General features: G+C 34.9%; 2 protein-coding genes across 2 annotated transcripts; both read left to right on the top strand.

Annotated features, from left to right (window-relative positions):
- Positions 1–2733: 2733 nt before the first annotated feature.
- On the top strand, positions 2734–3366 carry LOC104224779 (uncharacterized). Its single transcript, XM_009776485.1, has one exon. It carries the CDS (start codon positions 2734–2736, stop codon positions 3364–3366), a length of 633 nt encoding a protein of 210 aa, XP_009774787.1.
- A 7551-nt stretch (positions 3367–10917) lies between these two features.
- Positions 10918–11593, top strand: LOC104224777 (histone H2B.3). The gene has a single exon (XM_009776483.2). The coding sequence runs from the start codon at positions 10991–10993 to the stop codon at positions 11429–11431; it is 441 nt and encodes a 146-aa protein (XP_009774785.1). The 5' UTR covers positions 10918–10990; the 3' UTR covers positions 11432–11593.
- Positions 11594–23060: the final 11467 nt, after the last annotated feature.

Genomic DNA, 23060 nt, shown 5'->3' with positions numbered 1-23060 from the left:
ATTTATTTTGGATCAAAATAAAAAGTTAAAATAGTCACTTATTGACTTAGGGATGGCAATGGGGCGGGTGCGGGTTGTGGCGGGTTTACTCTTATGCGGGTGCGGGGCGGGGCGAGTTAAAATAATTTTTAAAATTTTGAAAGCGATGTGGGGCGGGTTGCGAGTTTAATGCGGGGCAACTTTGAATTTTATCTTTTTTGAAACAAAGCAATCATTTAAACTACAATTCATATCTTTCTTCATTAGCACGAATACTATTTTGATTTATAATTAATTAATTTGCATAAGTCTCACAAAAGTGATATTACATAAGTCAAGATATCGTATTAGTAATAGGAAATGATAGTAACCCATTTATTTTAGAAGATCAGCGTAATACTCTCTCAGTTTTATGTTTATGTGATTCTATTAAACTCGTCATTTTATAAAATAATAAAATCTCAAACTAGTTTGTTTTAGAAAAAAAATTAGAGAAAAAAGAAAAAAAAAGTGGGGTGGGATGGGTTGAAAACTGAAAAATAACTGTGCGAAGCGGGACGTGCCGGATTGAAATTTTTGTGAGTTTTACCCCAGCCGCCCTATTGTCATCCCTAGTTATTGTGGACATGGAGTATTTGAATTGCCAAGGAAATTAGTTTTTTATTCTACCAATTTATTTTTATGACTTAATGTTCTCGTAGCCCGAGAGACTAGTTTTTATTGGAAACAACATTCAAATCAAACGCACTGCAAAGAAATAACCATACGAACTTTTATACTATGATTATAATACGAGATTTGTGTTTATTAAATATTTTTGTGGTAGATGCTTTGGTATAATAAAAAAAATATGTGTTTATTTAGGTTTACACTAGTTAATTTGGTTATTGTCAATACTATGCATTCTTAAAGGCTATAAAAGAAGAATTTTGGAGACAGTACCTTCATCATATGACTTTTTATCCTAGAATTAGCTAGCCTCACAATTGTTATCTTGCAATAAATATGAGTGTGAATATAATACTCCAATATCTCTTATTTTATCTGAAATTAATTGATTGAGAGGATAATTTAATCTATATTTTTTATACTATATTAAAAGTACGAAATCTCCATCAAGATATTGTTCTTTTTTTTTACCCTTCGTAAGTAAATTTAACGTTGGAAAATTGTAATTACAAACACTAACAGACAAAATTTGAAAGAAAAATTAAAAAGTGCCGTTTTATTGCCTTTTTTTTTGTTGAGTGCAACTTTTCTTTATTAAAGTTTAAGATTCTGCAACTAATTAGGATTCATTATAGGTTTAAGAATTTGTTGGCAATTAAATTTTATTGCCGTGTCTTTTGTTTATTTAGGTTTAGGTTCTTTTCTATGTTTAGACTTTAGATTTAGGGTTCGGTAATTTTTTCGGGGGGGGGGGGGGGGGAGGGAACCATAAAATTGTATTTAGGGTTATTGACGTTTTTTTTTTGGTACAAAAGATAATATTTATATATATTTAAGTACCGCGTACAGAGAGTGGCTGGTATAGCCTTCTATTACAAGTGACTTTAGTGCCATACTGTAATAAGCTACTACTAGACGAAGCTACAGTAGTAGTATTATGTATTAAGCTATGCCTACTCAAGTTGTTCATACATATTATGTAAGATAAAATCAATTTATTTAACCCAATTCAAGTACAATTAGTACAAAAAAGGTGAACAATATAAGAAAAATTGGTTCTTTCCTTTCATTGTTAGAACTATTTTAGAAAATATTTACGAGTTACGTTCTATCATCAACTAATTTTATGTTACTTCTAAGCAAAATACAGATCATGTTTATATGAAATATTTTCCCTTCTAAAATACAGACGATACACATAAAAAATGTGGAAATACAAGATGCCACCATTAAAAATGAAGTTATTGAAATAAAAATCTTTTTATGTCCTCCAATCATATTATGTAGTCTCTACTGATTCTAATTAATTGAATCTGCACATCACCGGCTGTGTTCTATTGAATTTTACTATATATCATCAGAAACATGTATTACATAATTTGATATCACAAGCCTCTTAGCGAACTGTTATTCGTCTTTTTTACCCTTTAAAATTAGATTTATGACATTCGACATAGTAATTGAATTATTTTTCTAATATTTATGACTTTGAAATGTATTAAACTTTTATTATTAAATCTTTCCTGATTCGAAATACATAAAAAAAAAAAAAAAAAAAAAAAAAACCTTAATATTGGGGTAAAGGCAGTCATATTTGGTATTTAGTGATTCCTGCAAACATTGAGATTTAGTGAAGAAAGCTTCCTTTTAGATACTTGGGCATTCCGTTAGACTCAAAAAAGCTAACTATTACTCAGTACTTGCCTCTAGTTGAGAAGATAGCAACAAAGGTTACCTGTTGGTCAGCAAAGCTTTTATCCTATGCAGGAAGGTGTCAATTGATAAAGGCAGTCAGTCATATTTGGTATACAGACATACTGGGCTCAGGTGTTCATTATCCCAAAAAAGGTGCTGAAATTGATTGAAACTATCTCAAAGAAGGCACTAGTAGCTTGGGAGAATGTATGTAAACCAGTGGCAGCTGGTGGACTAAACATACTGGACATCAAAGTATGGAACAAAGCAGCAGTTACTAAGCACTTATGGGATTTAACTAGAAAGAAAGACTGCCTATGGATTCGATGGGTTCATAGTTTCTATATAAGAAAAAGGATCTGGACACAGTGCCTACTCCTAAGGAAGATAATGGATAGCAGAGAAGTGGTTATGAGGCATCAGCAACTCCAAGGAACCTTGCATGAAAGATTAAAGAGGCTATGTAAGAATGGCAAGTTTCAAATCAAGCAGGTGTACTTGAAGCTGATCCCAGAATATTGCAAAGTGGAATGGAAGGGCTTAATGTTGCATACCAGTGTACATCCGAGGTACAGATTCATTTTGTGGCTTGCAGTGCATAAGAGGCTGGCCACAGTGGATACATTGCTGAAAATTGGTATTACTGTGCCAACAGACTGTATTTTCTGTAAGCATAGTATAGAGACATTCAACCATCTATTTTTTGAGTGTCCAATAACAAAAAGGTTGTGGACTAAACTGTGCTCATGGCTGGGGCATAAAAGAAATATAGGAGACTGGGAATGTGAATTGGAATGGATCAGCAAAAAGGCAAAAGGCAGGGCAAGTATCAATAGCATCACATGCTGTGTTTTTGCCATGACAGTTGCAATGATATGGAGAGAGAGGAACAGAGGCAGATTTGAGGATGGCAAATATGATGAATATCAAATCTGCAAGGAAATAGTTCTGCATATTCATGTTCGAGGGCAGCATAACAGAAAATGCAGAGAATTGCTGCAGAAACTGGATTGGATTCCCTGAAGAACAAATGTACAAATAGAAATAGAAGGTATAGATGAGATACTAGTGTCTGTATTGGTAGTTATAGTTAGTTAGACACTTTGATATCCATGACATAGTATAAATGATGTAAAGGGGTAGTAGTAAGTCAAAACTACTATAGGAACCAAATTATAATATTTTTGAGTATCAATAGAATATAATTTTAACTCAAAAAAATCTTAATATTTAGAATTTTAAAATTGATTATATTTGACCTTATATAAATATTTTCCATAGTTTAACTATGTAACAACTTTTCATGTTAACTTTTCTAATATTTAGTAATTTGATATCTAACTTTTTTATAAATGTAGATTTATTAGCTTTGAAACTTAGAAACAATTAAATTGTATCCGACATTAAGAAAAAAAAATTCTTAGAATCCTAGGTAAATACAGAAAAGGAAAGGAATGTATATATTCCTAAAATTTAGACGTAAATAAAGGAAGTCAACTAATAATAGAATTTTATATTCTAATGAAAAAAAATACTCTTCAATTGGAATTCAATTGCTCGCCACGATATAATTCACAATATATTCTTCCAACTCCACATAAATCGCATATATTACCCTTTTAAATAATTCTCGCGGTAAATTGAGATGGGAAGAACAAGACAGTTTTGGTTTCTGAGAATTTGAGCATAGCCAAACACTGCAGAAGCTAGGTATTTTGACAATATTTTGTGAATTCATATGAGGTATATATATTCCTCCAATATTTTTATTTGTTTCGTTGTTTATATATATGGTACTCTTTCGGGAACTGAGTAAATTTTTAATCACAATCAAGTAACATTTAAGAAATGCCTGAATTACTATTATGCGAATTCCAATAATAATGTTTACTTTACTAATACTTGAAATGCTTATGTAATACTCATTTGAAATTTACATATATTTTCGGTACTTCAATCTAATATAAAAAATAATTTTCTTTTTATGAAGTACATTTTTTGTTCTTTCATAATTTTATCTGAAATGCTAACGATTGATGGTTTCAACTGTAATTTTCTGTTTCTTTTAGAGTGTTTTTGAAAAAAATATTTTTAGCGATATAGTAACTTTTTGTGTACAAACTAATGCAAATATCTAAGTGATATGAAACACTTGCCATATATACGTGGAAAAAAAAAAGTAAAAAGCAACCTAGGTTATGGTGGATAAATCATATATACATGTATTTTGTGAAGGTAAAATATAAATACAACACAATGGAAAAATTGGTAGAAACTTTTTTCATATGAAAACAAACAAGCAAAAGTATTTCAATAGGATATTTATGTAATTTTCTTAAAAAGTTTTATTTATGGTGTACACGCACAATCAGGGGCGTACGCATAATTTTTTTTTAAGCTGTGTCGAAATTTATAAAAGAATTAAAATATAACTTTGATTATCATACCTTTAGACAAGAAAAATGTGCAAAAGGAAAACGTACAAGTTGAGGTTTGAACATTTAACCTACACCAAGATACAATTAATGTCAAGTGATGTCATTGTTTCCTACTTATTTGTTTTCATACAGTATAAATACATATATTTAGTAAAATTTTCCGACGAAGTGGTGTCACGCGACACCGCTTCAATAAGCGTAAATCCGCCCCGCGCACAACACGCATACCTAAGGCTAGTAAACTATAAAGACTTTTGACGTCTAATTTAAATACATGCAAAGTATCAAAATAATTATTTTATAATCAAACCTCCCTACATAAAAAGGAGAAAAAGATAAGAGTACCTATAAAAGTGAAACTATTTACCCTGCTCTACCCATAAAAGAATTCTACCCATTAAATAATTATAATTTCCTACCCATTTAATAAATAAACAGGTATCTCAAAATAACTACCCCACGCTAATACCCTGCCTATAAAAATGCAAAAGCTGCTCAAAATTTTAGAAAATAAGCGCACAAAATTGAGATTTCCACCGGCATCCCCTAATTTGAAGATCGTAAGTGTGAAAAAACATAGCGAAGATGCTAATTTCTCTTTACAATTCGATTTTTTCTCCTTAAATTTTATAGAAGTAGCTGATTTGACTTTGGAAGATGCTAAAACTTTTGATGCTCAAACTCGCATCTTATTTTTACGATTTTGATTTCGTTGGCAAAGCAGAATGTCAAAAATTATAAGTATTACAGAAGTTTACACTCAAACTTCTGAATTTTTAGCTGAAAATTCTATTCTCAGTTTGGAGATCTGGAGATCTAGAGATTTGAATCAGCATCCCGGGGGGTCCCTTGTACATATTATGTTTTGAGCTGAGGTGCGGGATATCGAGAGATCCCTAACACGTATATTGAGGATACTAAGAGATCCTCGGAATACCAAGAGATCCCTCGCATATATTGAGGATACCAAGAGATCCTCGGGATACCAAGAGATACCTAGCATATATTGAGGATACCAAGAGATTACTGGTATATATTGAGGGTACTAAGAGATCCCCGGTTATTATCTTCGTGAAGAGTGGTATTTCTTGTGATTGTTTTTACCTCTGTTTCAGTTGTTGTTATCCTTATTATCCTGTATTAATTCTTATTATTATCTTTCACTTGTATTGCTTCATCTTATACTGTCACACCTTATATTTCACTTAATCTTAGTAGGGCCCTGACCTTCCTCGTCACTTACCCGATCGAGGTTAGGCTTGGCACTTACTGAGTACCGCTGTGGTGTACTCATGCCCTTTATGTGCATGTTTTTCATGTGCAGATTTAGGTACCTCCACTCAGACTTGTCACGCTTGAGACGAGGCGTTCGTAGAGACTCCGAGGTATATCTGCCGCGTCCGTAGACCGAAGAGTCTCTGTCTACTCTCCCTTTTGTATTAGCCCTTTTGTACTTTCATGAGATTCCGAGTTTTGGGAAAAGTTATTAGTTTCAAGAGTTGTTATTGTGTATGCCGAACGACATTTTTAAATACTGTTTTATTTCATTATTTCGATTTTTAATTATCTCTTTCGCAATTGTTGTTTATAATCTGCATTGTTAGGCTTACCTAGTCATAGAGACTAGGTGCCATCACGATGGTTCACGGTAGGCGAACCGGAGTCGTGACAGGCTACTTGTGTTTTCAATGAGAATATGTTTATTTTCTATTTTAGTATACAAAAGTGGGATGCATTTACATCTAGTTGTTGTAGGAAAAAAGATGCTAAAATGTAAGTGTGCGTATATTTGTATACCTTATTGGTATATAGTTGTATTGCACTAGTATGGATAAACCAAAAATATTCGCAGAAATACAAATGGTGCACAAATACAATGTGATACCCAAAATGTGCATGCTTTGCAACTCATGTCAGTACTTACATCTAGTTGTTGTAGGAAAAATGTATTCAAATACAACGTGATACCCAAATGGTATATCAGTATACCTGATTGGTATATAATTCTACTGCACTAATATACCTGAACCAAAATCTTTGCATAATACAACTGGTGCATCAATGCAAATTATGCACAGATGTTCTAAGATTCAGCTACAACTAACAACTACTCTCAATATAATTTCAAAACCAGTTCATTTTCTAAAAATATTTCTTCTCATTCAAATCAATGCCCGTCCTGTTCTTCAACAAAATAACAACATAATTCTTCTTTTGAACGTCGTCACTCCCTTAAAAATACACCTCCAAAAATAACTTCTGCTGGTGTACTACAACGAACTAACAATGCTCCTCTTGCTGTAAATAGCAGTAGGAGTAGAAACTAACAGTGCTGCTGTAACAACCATGTTCTACACTAATGGCTTGACTTCAAGTGCTGACAAAATTTTGTCTCCAAAAGGCACTCCTAATAAACCAACAACTTTATGGAAGAAGCATAATAAAACAAACTGAAGATAGATTTCAACATTAAAACAGTTATAGCAATATATTGTACTATTACAATTGTATTTCTAGAAAACACTTTTAAAAGCTGCCATTTTAACAATCTAATAATGCAAAATACCATACTTCACTAAAAACTATTAAAATCCTACAAAGTTTTCATGCTATGATTAACTAAAACGAAAAAAAGACCTATACTACTTCTTGCGTTTCTTTCCACGAGTCTTTTTAGGTGCTACTGGAGCCTCATATTCACTTGATTTGCCACGCAACTGCTTGTTCCTCCCATAGTGCCACAACAATATACCAAACCTAGCTCGAAGACCATCCACATCAAAATTGGCAACATGGATTGGAAGATCTTCAATAATATACTCAGCAAAACATGCAACATATACTCCAATATCTCTGCATAAATCAAATGAATAGAATATAAAAATCTATTAGAAGTGAAAAATGTTAATATGAATGAGGAAAACAAAGTAAAAAAAAAAAGTAATTATTCTTACGAATTTTGCTGTGTTGGCAGATTTGTAATCAGTTCAATCTCAAAAGGATTAGTCAACTCCTTTCCCATGTGTAGACCATTTTGTACTGTAATTTCACTTCCTTAGTTATAAAATTCAATGCTAACTAGAAGCAGGGGGATCAACACAGCATATGCCTTTGCCACCTTTGGAATAACTTTTTGTGCTTTCGATTACATAGCGAGTCATATACGTAAAAACATCTCCTGTGAAATTATACACACCCCAATATCCAATGCCACTATTCTGCCAAATTAATTGGAAAGAGGACATGATTAACCAGGTGCCATGTAGTGTTGCAATGCATCCTAAATCCTTTCATGTACTCCATGATATCGTATGATCTATCAATCAAATGATCTTGTTTCCCACCTTTTACAAATTTTGTGAAAACACTTTGAATGATATTATTAAAAAGAGTATCTGTAGTTGTGACTTTGATTGGTATATTAATTCCATATTTCGCCTTCTTTCTAAGATAGTAGAATATAATATTCAAGTGCTGCAAAAAAGAGAGAAAGAAAACATGACTAACACTAATAATATGAATGAACTACTACAACAAAAAAAAAATTAAAAGTAGTACACATACTGAACTAGACAGCCGCCTACTAGAATAGTTTAAGGTATGAAAAAATGTCTTATCATCAATTTGTTCAACTTCAAAGTCAAAATAAGGGTCCAACTTTTGATCAATGGGTAAATACACTTCCCTATTTCGTATAAAAGAAGATATATATAAGAACAAAAATTAAGAAAACATGAAAACAAAAGTATATGGAAATGAATACACACTCTCCCAATTGCATATTTGCTTTGACAAAGTTTGAGAATGCAGTCGTAAGCTTATAATTAACAGCCACTGAAATGTCATTTACAAATGGAAATCTTCCTTTGTTAACCTTCGAGGATCCCTCAAGTGCACTAACACCAGATGGTCAGTCATTCCTCTACGACAATTGTTTTACAGTTGCAGGGCACCTTCTCCGTATGAAAACTGCAGGAGTTGTTTCAATATCTATTTGTGTTTGGACAATACTTTTTGATATCGACTGATCAGGTTTAGACTTATTTACATCACGAGTTGTTAGTTCATTTTGCAGATTGATTTACATTACGCTTCCCTCCTTGTGTAATGGCACCAATTAGATCAAGTTGAGAATCAATATATTTAAAATCAGAATCCAAGTGAAAATCACCCCTATGTCGACATGGAGCTTAAATTAGAAAATGCCAGTGAATAAACAAATATACAAAGTTAAGAATTTTTTTTTAAAAAAATGAAATGTTATACATAGAAGACATTACTAGAAGGCAAATTCACATTATTGCCACCAACATCCACTTGACCAATACCATCAACCCGAGATGCTGAACACATAAAAGCATTATGAGCATCACTACTTAAACTGCGAGTCATCGCTACACTCAACATCTACTAGTTGAGTCTCTATGTTAGGCACGGATTCACGTCGGCTTCCCCTAACTCAGAATCCTCAATAATTTCACCTTTTCCCTTATTAGTCATAGGAACACCTGCTATGACTGGTTCGGAATTTGTGTCGGGTAATGACTGGTAGGGAGTTTCATCGACTAACGAAGCATTAATATTGTTGCCTTTTCCACCCTCTAATTCTATATTTTCAGTTATGTTTTCAACATGACTACTGCTAGAATTACGACTAAACACAGACTGAGAATCAGAAAATAAGGAAAAATTAGGACCGGACATGGCTGAGGCAACAGATTCAACAGCTACTTGTGTTGAAGAATGATGTTGTCCACGACACCACCATCTACACACACAATGCTTCCGACCCATAGAGAAAACAACAACCCACAGACATTGATTCACAAAAGTACAAAGAAAAAGACAAAAATTCTATGATTTTGAAAACTCACTCTCACTAAAATGTACCTTCAGAAGCAAAAAATTCACCCAAAAATTACTACTAGACGAAGAGATAGAACAGAATCGGAAGAAAAAATTAAAAGCTCGAATCTAAGTGAAATATGGGTTTTCATGGTTTGGCTAAGGAGATTTGGAAACTGTTCTCTAGTCTAGTGTTAACTCTTAAAGGACGAAGACAAGCGTTAAAAACGGTGGATAGCTTGGGCCGGGTGAAATAGGTGGGCTAGATTTTTTAGTCTAGTGTAAAGAATGAAAATAAGGCATTAAAGACAATAGATAGCTTGGGCCGGGTAAATAATTGGACCGCAAGGGTAGGAATAGTAAATAGTTTGGGCATGAGTATTAAAAGGTAAATAGTTTGGGGTTAATAGGTATAAAATGAGATTTTTTCCATAAAAAATAGTTCCAAAGAAACTTGACTGTTTTAGTGAAATATTGTTATAAATGAGAGCTATTATAGAGAGGTGTGAGTATAGCTTCCGTTTGGCTATAAATTTTTTTCATTTTTTTCAAATTTTTTAAAAATATTCTTTGGTTATAAAAAGTGAGTTGTTTTTGGGCAATTTTTGTGGATGAGTTTTTCATGTTTTTTAAAAAGTAATCTAGACTGATTTCTCAAGTTTTTACCCACAAACTTCAAGTTCTTTTAAAGTATAATGTATGTTCAAACATAATTTTAATTTATAAAAATTATTTTTATCTCAACCAAATTTATATTCAAATGCTAATTTATACAATGGCGGTGAGGGTTCCACGTATTTTTTATTCAAATGAGTGATGGTGATGACCTCAATAAGTCATGTCATTGAGGATGCCGAAATTAAGTAAATCCCAAAAAGGGGAAGATGTATTCTTTTTGACAATAGATTAAAAGAAAGACATCATATAAATAACACACAAAAATACTAAAATTGTGAATAAAATTTTCAATCAATTTCTAAGGAAGATGCTCTCATAGTCATATTTATTGCAACGTTATTCTCCTTATCCATTTGATACCAAATTTTCGCACATTAATTTTTATCAGGCGGGAATCGAGATTTCACTTTTTCAGCTACCGCCTTAATGAAAGCTGACGAATTTCAATTTCAAATCCCAAAACAAAAAGACATTTCACCTCAACTCACCAAACCCCTCTCCACCGTTGATTAAAACAAAGATCAACGGTCAATACCACGATCCGCGTCATTTAGATTTAACCAATCAGAACTCTTTCCAAAACATTATATAAACAAACCCTCAATTCCCAATTTCTTCATCAATCGTATTCGCATCTCTTCAAAATCCTTCTCTTAAACCTAAAATCTCCATTTTTCTCTCCTCAAATGGCACCAAAGGCAGATAAGAAACCCGCCGAGAAGAAGCCGGCCGCTGAGAAAACCCCGGTCGCCGAGAAAGCACCAGCAGAGAAGAAGCCCAAGGCCGGAAAGAAGCTCCCAAAGGACGCCGGTGCTGCCGGAGACAAGAAGAAGAAGAGGGCAAAGAAGTCAGTTGAGACCTACAAGATCTACATCTTCAAGGTTCTGAAGCAAGTTCATCCTGATATCGGTATTTCGAGCAAAGCTATGGGTATCATGAACAGTTTCATTAACGATATCTTTGAGAAGCTTGCTCAGGAATCTTCTAGACTTGCTAGGTACAACAAGAAGCCTACTATCACTTCTCGGGAGATTCAGACTGCTGTGAGACTTGTACTTCCTGGTGAACTGGCTAAGCATGCTGTCTCTGAAGGAACTAAGGCTGTTACCAAATTCACTAGCTCTTGAAGAATTTTAGGGTTTCAATGTTTAATTTTACTGTCTTTAGGGTTTGTGTTAGGTGTAAAAATAGTTGCTTTAAGTAATTAGTGCTTAGCTTCCTTTGATTTGTAACGCTTGTTATGTAATCGACAGCTAATCATCTATGAAATTCATCAGCTTTTTGTGAAATTTATGTGGGTTTTAGAAAATTTGGTGGCGTATTTTATTGAGCTGAAGATATAATGAGCTTTTGTTACGTCATGAGGTGGATGAATAATCCAAAAATTGTACTATGATATTTCTTCTTTACTTAAATACTTGTCGTCACCTGGGTAGTGTAAGTCAGAAAATTATGTTCCTATCTGCCAAAATGCGCCTATTCGGTTTTCTCTTTACCTTATCCTGGGCCTCAACTAGAAATTGGCTAATTTGTTTTTATTTGCAATGTTATTTGAATTATGAAATGAAGCAAAATAATTAAATCATGCACTGATTTTCCACTTGCTTAAGGGTTCTGGTATCAGAAGGGTTATGCCTCGTGAGATCATTTTGTACTAATTTGTTTTTGTTCTGTTGATTTCAGCTTTGTGGGTTTTCCAATTATCTTGTCCAAACAGTGAATTCCACGGTATGTTTTTCATTACTTTATTTCTAATTTGAATGTAGCTCTGCTGAATGTGAGCCATTATAGAACTTGCATTGTTCCTTGTTAATCATAAAAAAGATATCATCTTTGAAGGTAGATGAATTGCTTTCAATTAGTTTATATCCTCATCTGTGTCACAGACCACCTCCATATCCCTTTGTCTTCCTCGCCCTAGGTTGGAGATTGGTTGAAGCATGAACTGAACCTCTAAGATCTGATTCAGCCTCCTATTCTTAGGTTTTGGAAGGAAGAGAAAACTATGAAGAGTAGGTAATGACGTCTGTTTTCTTTAGAAAAACCATAGCATAGGAAGTCCCAATTCTAATTTTGAAACATGAATTGGTTGAAGCATGAACTGAGAACCTCTAAGGTCTGATTCAGCCTCCTATTTAAGGTTTTGGAAGGAAAAGAAAACTAGGAAAATTATGTACTTTTGGAAAACCACAACATAGAAACTCCCAATTCTATTTTCAAAATATGAATCTCAGACTGTGATTCGAATCTTTTACTTTTCTGGGTATAACGGATGGATTTGGCCTTTAGATAGGGATATTTATGTTGAATTCAAAAGTTAAGGGTAATCTATAAACAACTTCGAGGTGAATTATGAGTGACTTTGTTTGGTCAAACAATAGCTTAAGTGATGCTTCATGTTGGATCTATTTGACATACTTATGAGTGAATGTGTCTCTCTTTGCGAAGTATACTTAAGTTACCAAACAAACAATCCTTTGGGTCATCAAACACACTTGTCATTTTCACATAAACTGTTTGAATTAAGCAGATAAAACACATTTGACCAAGAATTGGTAGATCTATTTCCTCTTGAATTAGTACTTGAATCTAATCCTGCGTGTTTCACTCTGAAAAGATAAAATCTCTTGTACATTACTTGGTAATTTGTGGTACATATGTCCAGCTCTTTATGAATTATTTTTTCTCTGGCATATCAGAAATCCATCATGGAACAAAACCTTTAAATTTTGACACTTCTTTTAGTACATAGGATTGTCTTGTACTGTTTGACATCCTCTCAGTATTTTTAGTTGAGTTCCTTCTATCTTTTACATGATCCTCTAATGGACAGGGGCTGATGTAGGCTTGAATATGTGTTCGGTAGAACTTAGTACCTTTGGCCTAGACCCAATATATGTTTTAAAAATTCATTAAATAGGAATAAATTAAATTTAGAACTCAATTACTAGCACTTGAGGTTGTTCTCCAAGAATCCAAAACCCATAAAATTCAAATTCTAGATCCTCCGCTGCTGATGGATAAAGATGTACCGTATTACTCATTGATGTAGTTGTGCAGAATGCAGATCAGCATGGATTCTAATTTCTGGAGTTAACCAATTTTCCATGAGTCTATAATAATCATGCCATGGTATAGTGAGGTATACCTAAATAGTAATAATATGGGTTTGGCATCTATATGGATTGGTTCTTTAGTGGTCTCTAGCAGGGGATCACACCATAAGTTACTCTTCCGCTAGAGTTAAACTGACATGTTAATTAACAAAAATCTGCTTATTGGTATTGCTGGGATGGTAAATTCTGTCTATATATTTCATGTTCAGTGAAAGCTCAGTTTCAACATGTTATACTAGGTACGGTACTTACAGCAAGTCAGCAACACTCTGGTTTTTGGAATGAACTGTCTGTAAAATGTGATAAGTGTAATTAAGTCGATATAAATTCTATGAGATAATTCTAGTATGGAGTGGACTCTTGTTAAAATGTACGTCATTAATATGAACTTTCTGGCAGAAGTTTTGTTTTTTCTCAGTTGTATTTGATGTAGTTGTCTTGATTCATTTTTGTTGTTTGAGCTGTTTTCTGCATAATGTATCTGTGTCTAGTGTAATGTCTTTTATTTCGTTGTGAATGATGGTTTGCCTTCAGTTCTTTTGCCTTTTTATGCGAGAAAGTGCTCTCTGCAATCTGAAATTTATTGCTATTCTTTTCAGGATTTGGTATGGGCATGCTGCTTCATTAGATGTTCTTTAGTTAGTCAACTGGTGCTTAGGTCATAGATGAGTGTCTGTTGTGCTATGCAATTGCAGATATCGGTATAAGTTTGACTTGACGACCTTATCTTTAAGTTTGGATGGCTAAGCATGCTGTCTCTCAAGGCACTAAGCTGTTGCCAAATTTACTAGCTCTTGAAGAATGTTTAATTTTACTGTCTTTAGGGTTGTAAAAATAGTTGCTTTAAGTAATTAGTGTTTAGCTTCCTTTGATTTGTAACGCTTGTTGTGTATTCGACAGCTAATCATCTATCAGCTTTTTGAGAAATTTGGTGGCGTATTTTTGTTACGTCATGCGTTTGAATAATCCAAAATCTATACTAAGATAATTGAGAACCAAACAATCCTTTGGGTCATCAAACACACTTGTCATTTTCGCATAAACTGTTTGGATTAAGCAAAGAAATCACATTTGGCCAAGAATTGGCAGATCTATTTCCTTTTGAATCCGATAAAATCTTGTGTACATATTTGTGGCTCTTTATGAATTATTTTTTCTCTGACATATAAGAAATCCATTATTGAGCAAAACCTTTAAATTTCAACACTTGTTTTAGCGCATACGTTCGTCTTACAGCAATGGTAATTTATTGATGGAGAAAGAAGCCAGTGGATGATCATGAAAATTGTGGATGCTAATTTATTTTCAACAGAAACTTTTATTGGATTGTCTTGTTTCACGAGCGGCCAATCTTGCAAAGAATCAATTATATTTCACCGTGGATATACTGCATGAACCAAATAGTCAGCCAGAAATGCAGGGATTATTGAAAAACAATCCCATATCCAAAAATTTCTCATAAGTAGAGCCTGATTTTTGGTTTCTTCCTTTTAATGCAACTTGCTACAAGAAGCTCCAACGTTCTTTATCAAAAATGGCCGATTTGTTTTACTTCATGATCTTTAATATCAACAGTATGTCACAAGATTTTCAAAGCAGTGGTGTTGAAAATTGGAAAGAGCTCCAAGAATGTACAAGTGATGAATTGAAGCATTTAAAGGAAACTGCAATTTCGTCACTAAATTTAATTTGAACTTCTTGTTACTAATTTCTTGTTACTAATCATATGCTTTTTCTCCTTTTTTAAATTTGAACAGAGCGGGCATAAATATGATATATATTGACTATATCATTGTTGCATTCGTGGTAAAGGTGGTTACAGAGACCAGACTGATGGTGGAAAAACATAGCCCGTTTGGTTACTGTAACGGGTTAGTTAGTGTGGGCTGGGGTAAGCAGGTTGGTAGTGGGCTGGGTATTTCCGAGCTCTATTGGGCTCGTTGAGGTTCGGGCTTATCCGGTTTGAACCGAGCCAGGGGAATTGGTTTTTATTCTTTTTAATTTTGTTTTATATATTTATTTCAATGTAATTTTTTTTTGGTAATAAACGATTTATTCAAACAACAACAAGCTAAAAGTTATTATAATTAGAGATCAGTCTAGGTAACATAGTGCCTAGACTGTCTCTTTTAAGTACACGAACAACAAAAATAGGCGGAATAAAATAAGTTTGCAAAATACAAAAAGTGTCCAAGCTACAATCATTTTTGGCTAACAAGTCCGCTACTCCATTAGCCTCTCTAGAAACATGCTTCAGCTGTGGATCATTCACCTTCCGCAATAGGTACCTGCAATCATCAATCAAGTTTTGATAGAGACAATTATTAGATTTTAGGAGATTTATTAGTTCCAAATAGTCCGTCTCTATTACTAATGGGAAGAGCTTTTCTGTTAGTGCTCGTTTGACTCCATGGAGTAGGGCCAGAATTTCTATATATATATGTTAGTAGTATGGTCGAATCTAATATTGAAACCTAAGATCCATTGACCCCTATCATCCCTAAACACCCTTTCTATTCCTCCCACTCCTAGGTTTCCTACACGTGAGCCATCAATATTTAGTTTATAAAAATTTGGATTGGGAGGCTCCCATTTTACAAGGATAGTTTTCTTGGGTGGTTTTAAGCTAAGATTTTTTGCCAGGTAAAAGTATTCCATGGCTTTGCTAATGGGTTAGCTTATGGTGATAGGGGATTTAGTTCCTTGGAAGAGAATCCCATTTCTGAAGTTCCAGATATGCCATAGGAGGAAAGAGAGGAAATCTAACCAACGTAGGTGATTGTTGAAGGATTTCCTTGACATGAGTTATTTTTTAAGCCAATTGCACAAGGTATCTTTTCCTAAAGAGTTCTGAGAGAAGGGATGGTTAAAATTTGTTTGTTCCCATATGGATCTAGAGTAGCTGCAGCGGAAGAAGATATGTTCTATGTTCTTAGTCTCCCTATTACATATGTTACAAGTGTCGTCATGGCAAATCCCTCTTTTGGCCAGCATATGCTTTGTGGGTAACCTGTCCCAAATGATTGTCCAGAGGAGATATTTCAATTTGTTTAGGGAGTTGATTTTCCAGAGCCAAGAGTAGTCTTTTTTATTGCATGTAAAATCTGAGATTGCTTCGTAGGCAGCCTTAACGGAGAAACAGTTGTAATCCTTTGAGTCCCAAGTATATGAGTCAGTAGTGGGCGTAGTTTGTTTTATGTAAGTGCAATTTATCTTGGAGACTATATCTGTGGGTAATTCGAAAGACAAGTCTCTAAGGTCGAATATTCAGTTTCTAATAACGCATGAGAGATTTAGTTCTAGCTCCCTAATTGGAATGGGACCCTGAATGTAGTCTCTGAGGGCTCCTAATTGATTTATCCATTTATCGTGCCATAGGTTAATGGATGTCCCATTTCCTACCAGCCATTTCGTGTTGGCATTACAAATTACAGAACCTTTCCTAATTATTTCAATGTAATTGATACGTGAGTATTTAGAAACCTCTGTGTTATAAATAAGTGATTTTAAGACATAAATTTAAAGTCCTAAATTTAAAATTTAAAATTTAGAATTAAGTTCTAATAAGATCAATATGTAAGGATAAAACTTCAAAAGCTTTCATTGACTAGTACTTCAAATTAAGTTTGTAAATTCTATTTCGAATTTTTTATTTTTAAACTTGCAAATTAAAATTTTACAACAACTATTAAAAATAAGAAAGAGTTCATCACATGTATTGTGTCATTTTTGTTAAGTTCTTCCATATCAACATGAGTGTCTGAGCCTCATGGACGACTTAAATAGGAAGCATTTAGTATTATATCTCCAGTTTTCTCGTCCTCCGGTGCATCTACTTCTTCATGTCCTTAATTTCGTCGCTATGATCTAATACAATCTCTAAAACATACTAGAACTTCTAAAATGTTGTAATCCAATGAGTGACAGGTATCTCCTAGCTGCTGCCTTGCTTGGCAAAATGCGCTCTTTGGAGCAACAATTAAAATTGGCACGTTTAGCGTGTTTCGAGCCATTGCCAAAAGAACATAAAATTGTATTGAGTTGCTTCTTTGTGCGGGGTGCCATTACCTTTTGCAAGTAGAACTATAATCCATCAATGCTCCTGCTACTAGGTTGATATTCGCTTAGCGTGGACCAAATAGTATAACCTTCAGGACCGTCATCATCCTCTATAGCAGCGCAATCAGATGTAGAAGCCGAACTTGAAGGAATATTTTCTTTAACATCTACAACAGAAGAATCGTTAACTATGTTAACATAAAAATTATATAAAATTTATAAATGTGCATTTAGGTCAGAAATACAAGTGTGAACATTAGTGGTTTTAATTGGTCCTATATCTTTATAGGTATACAAAGCATTAATAAATTGGCGACAAGTAACCATCTTGATAGAAAAGTTTAAAATAGGTAAATATGTTTATGTTGATAGCCCCATCATCCTCACCTCTTCGGCGTCAAGGTCAGAGCCCGTCGCATAGCCGTCCTTGGCAACGCCTTTACCCTTTCCATCAGTCGAAGAAGAAGGAACATCGGCCGGTCGCGAGGCCAATGGCTTATCTGGCCGCAAAGAATCCGAGATCCTCACAGGCGGCCCCTCAACTTCCACCCTGGTTTGGGGAAGAGGCATACCCTCTACGACCTCAGTCGAGGGCGGAACCTCAGACGATAACTCGGCGTCATCTTCAAGCTCTATAGTCGCCGCTTTATGGATGGAAAAATTGCCCCTTACCGAATCGACAAATCGGGCAACCCCATCACCGACGTCCACCGATCTTCTTTTACGGGGAACTAAATTTCCACCGCTCGATGACGAGTCATCCTTCTCGTCCACTAGGTGATGCAAAGGGGAATACGAAAGTTCCGTTGCCGATATACCTGCAGGCAGAGAAGAAGCCAATGCGGAAGCAATAGTAGGTGTGGCAGAGAACCGAGCAGGCCTGGTCGTAGATGACCGAGTAGATGATCGAGCAGGCCTGGCCACAGAACGCAGGATTAGGAGCCCTCGACCTCCTCGAAGATCCTTGAACTGAAAAAAAGAAAATCAAGGGTTATCACTACCAATAACAAACTAATATGAGCAAACAACCACGAGGTCAAAACTATAAAAACGAAAAATAGATGAACTCACTGGCCAAAGAAGAAGCAGATCCGAACTTTTTGATAAAGCCCAATCATTCGCAAATCCCCATAGTATGAGGCAGAATCCAACCAACCCAATCGGAAATATCCCCTACCGAAGGAGGAGGCGCAACCTTGGACTACGACTTGAAACAAATAAATCAAGTGCGCTTCACCAAAGAGAAAATGGATACTTACGAGCGTGAATCCAAGTCTTAGGAAAGCCGTCCCCATTGGTAACATGTCTTTAGTTTGACATAAAAGTAGTTGAGCCAAAATTGACAATTTACCTTATCGTCCATCTTCACCACCATGCATTTACCTCCTCGATGGTGAAAGTGCACCATCGTCCCCCAATAGTAGCTGAGGGAGAAGAGGTGCTTAAGATGGTGGAGTGTTACCCCAACCCTGGCCAACTCCGCAAATTTTGTGAGCATCCTGATAAGCTTGTAGATGTACGAAGAGAGTTGAGCCGGGCAAACACCATAGTAGCGGTGAAATTACTCCGCCAATGGAAAAAGGGAGAGAGAGTATAGCCGACCTGGAAAGGATACATACAGAATACGGAATATCCAAGGTGGTGGACTTGCACCATATCACGCTTTGTTGGGACCAGATCGTCGTGGGTAGAAATTTTAAATTTTGCCCTAAGCTAGGCCAATTTGATCTCTTTCATCAAAGACTCCGAGATGTTGTGCTCACCTTGAAGCGCCTTCAAAAAATCGGACCTAACCTTTTCACTACGAGGGATTATTTCTTCCACCGTAGGAAAATTCTCATCCTCAATAGCAACAAAGACACTGTCAGCATGAGGGGGCATCAGCACCGCCAAAGGGACGAGTCAGATGTCATACCAGAAGTAGAGGATACGTTAGCCATGTTGTGAAGAGAACACGTTCAAACAAGGAAGAATAAAGCATAGGACTTTGATAAGAAGAAGCACAACATTGGAAGAAAAAGAAGAAGATTCAGCGTTAGTAATGCAAGAGTTTTGTATAGACAGGAACGTTGTCCACACACCCCTATTTATAGGAACTCAAGCGCGAAACCAAGGAATTAGACCATCATTACTTGGCACTGTAATCGAAGCGGCATGTTCAATCGGAAGAACACACGCGAAACGATGCAACACATTGGGAAATTGCATTATAGTGACACCTGTCGCCATGACATCATCCTGATTCGTGAGACTTACGACCCTCGAAATTATGGTTCACAAAGGGACACGTCGCCAATTTGTCCCAACCATCATGACTCGGTCAGGTCGTCCAAATGCTTCGACTACGTTGCATAGTATTCGCTCATCAAGCCCGACTGAGACCGGCCTCAATAAGCGGAGGGACTAAGACCCCGTTTGACCATGAGTTTTGCCAAAATAAATTTGGGATTTATTTTCAAAACTCATGTTTGGCCATAAATATCTGTCATGCATCATTGTCAGGAAGAACAATCATCTAACTCATTCATTATTGGGTGAATTATTTCTTCTATTTACTTAATATCATTTATTGTTATTTATTGCTAGTTACTCCTCCATTATTGCACATGCTTTTGGAATATGTAATGTACAATATCATTAACTCCCCACTGGATCAACCCTATATTATCCATATTTTCAAGATCAACGTTTAGAAATATCATTATTAACTAGGTTTAACCCATCATTACATAAATATAAAGGTTTAACCGAAAATTATACTTTTTGGTTAAACACCTTCTGCAACTACATTCTTGCCTAGTGCGTTGAAAGTGGATTCGGTTACTCGTTACGTTAAAATCTTGCATGTACCTCAGTCTTGCCAGCTACCATTAGCCTTTAATCAATTTCTTAGGCCAAGCCAAGTTACAAGTAGAGGTGTTCATGGTTCGGTTTGGATCGGTTTTTCCCTTAAAAGAAATCAAACTAAGTAAGTCGATTTTTTAAATATTAAAACCAAACCAAACCAATTAAGTCGGTTTTTTCTCGATTCGGTTTATGTCGGGTTTTGTCGGTTTTTTCTTAAATATAAGACATACACTACCAAACACATATTCCGGCGACCATATTTTCAACGTAACACTATCAAATCAATTGCCCTTTGAGAAATCTATTATTTACCAAGATGTATTGATGATAATTGAATCAAATAGTGATGAATAATTTAAGAACTTGATTAAAAATATATTATGTTTAACACGAAATGGATTCTACATTTAACAAAAGAAAACTACTAATGAAACTAGAATGTAAAGGTAAATAACTATGCTAAAAGTGCAAACTATTAACATTTACCATTAAATTTTTGAAACTTTGTATAAAAATATCATATATATAAGTGTAATAATAAATTTGAAATAGTTACTCCTATAGTCGGTTTGGTTCGATTTTTTTTTTGATTAAAAACAAAATCAAACCAAATTTGATCGGTTTTTAAAATTCAAAACCAAAACCAAACCAAACCAAACCAAACCAAACCAAAAGTGTCAGTTTTTTTGATCGGTTTGGTATGGTTTTCAGTTTGGTTGTTTTTTTTTTATTTTTTATGACCACCCCTAGTTACAAGGAGGAAAAAAACAAATGGATTTCCTTGTTCTTACGATTGAAGAATTAATATTTAATTACTACTTACTTAATATGACTCTTTAAGCTCTCTTTCTGAAAAAAAAAAATAGAAAAGAAAAGCTTTAGGGAAATTGCTGCTTCATAGGACTTTTCTAAGTCAAAAAGACAGAAGACTATAACGACCACCAGATTTTATAAGGTTCTTGTGTTAGAATAAACTATAGTGTAGGATATCCACACTAATATCCCTCTATTTTAGTATCATTTTTGCTGACAAAATACTAAATACTAAACCAGACATGGTCAAAATGTGCATTGAATGTACATCATTTTTTTGGTGATTAGGAATTTTATTAATCACCAAGTATATATTTACAAACCTGGCTAGACCAAAGGACTCAATTGTAATTTTTGGTATACAGTCAGTCTTATTGAGTCCTACCCGCACGAGAAAGCTTTTTGCAGTCCATGATGATATCGTTCTCACAATGTCACTATCTTTTCAATGAGAGGCTGCCACTGCACCAAGTTCAGTTTCTTGGAATCCTCAGGTATTTAAATTGAAATCTCTCCTTGTACATATCACACTGTCTGCAATATTTTCCTTCTCTCATATCATTATCCATACCTCCAAAATACACACAACTTTTAGCCAATTTTGCCTCTAATCCACAAGCAGCTGACAATCTGTCATGTAGCAAGTGCATGCATTTACTGTCTCCTTTGGCAAAGAGTAGAAGATCATCTGCAAAACTTAGGTGTGTGATGCCTAATTTGGGATGAAATTTAAACTCTATTTCATCTATCAGTCCATTTAAGCCCCGACTCAAATACTCCATATATAGCAATTGCAAAAAGAAATCTACCTGTCTACGTCACCTTGCAGGCTTAGTAGGTTCCGCATTCACCTCAGGAAGTCCCAACCATTCCATTACTGGTACTAAGTATCTCCACTCCACAGGTCCCTGCCTGTACATTTTCTTGGAATTACTAAACAATAATATAATCTGGTCTAGTTTCTTTATACTACAAAATAACAATTTGGCTCACAACTCCAAAAATCTGATATACATTTTCGGGAAACATTCCAAGTGAAATTCAAAATCTGCAAGCAATTCAAAGAATAAAAAACGATTTGGTGGGTAATTCCACCTTGTATGGGGAGTTTATCGACTTTGGTGATGATGGATATTGGTGTCAATAATCTTAATGGAAAAATTCATATAGAATTTGGAAATCTTGTTAATCTGAAGGAAATATATCTTGGTTCAAACAAGATATCAGGTAAAATTCCTAGATCTTTCTACAACATTTCCGGCTTGGAAATAATTGCAGTTATAGCTAATGAGCTTTCTGGAACTCTACCTTTTAACAATGCCCATAACATTCATCTTAACGACCTGTACCTTAGGCTCAACCAGTTTAGTGGGACAATTCCTAGTTCTATTTCTAGTGTCTCCAAGCTCACTATCCTTGATTTGGGTCGCAATTTGCTTATTGGGATGTTCCGATGAATCTTGAAAATTTACAACATCTTGAAGTGATCAACTTGCAATAGAATCAACTGACAAATGATCCTTCCACAAGTGATTTAGGTTTCCTTGAGGGTTACACAAATAGGACAAAATTCTTTTAGCCTTTCGTAACTGGTCTGATTCTCTTGAAAGGTTCCTTGCCTTCATAAATGGCACCACAGGTGAAGTCCCTGTTGGAGTACTAATAGGGGTATTTCAATTCTGAGTTTGTCCTCCAATTTTCTCAATAGGAAATTTTTAGGAGTCTTAGTGATTTAGATTTATCAAGAAATCAATTCATGAGAGAAATTCCAAGCACAATTGGACAACTACAGAATTTGGTGAATCTTTCATTGTCGATGAATAATTCTGAAGGTTCTATACCTGAATTGTTCGGTGACATGGTTGCTCTTGCATAATTGGATCTATCTAGAAATAACCTTTCTGGTACAATTCCTGAGACT

Source organism: Nicotiana sylvestris, chromosome 5 (assembly GCF_000393655.2).
Source record: "Nicotiana sylvestris chromosome 5, ASM39365v2, whole genome shotgun sequence".
NCBI classification, from domain to species: Eukaryota; Viridiplantae; Streptophyta; class Magnoliopsida; order Solanales; family Solanaceae; genus Nicotiana; species Nicotiana sylvestris.
Note: the sequence above shows the minus strand (reverse complement) of the source record. Positions and strands in the feature narration are given on the sequence as shown.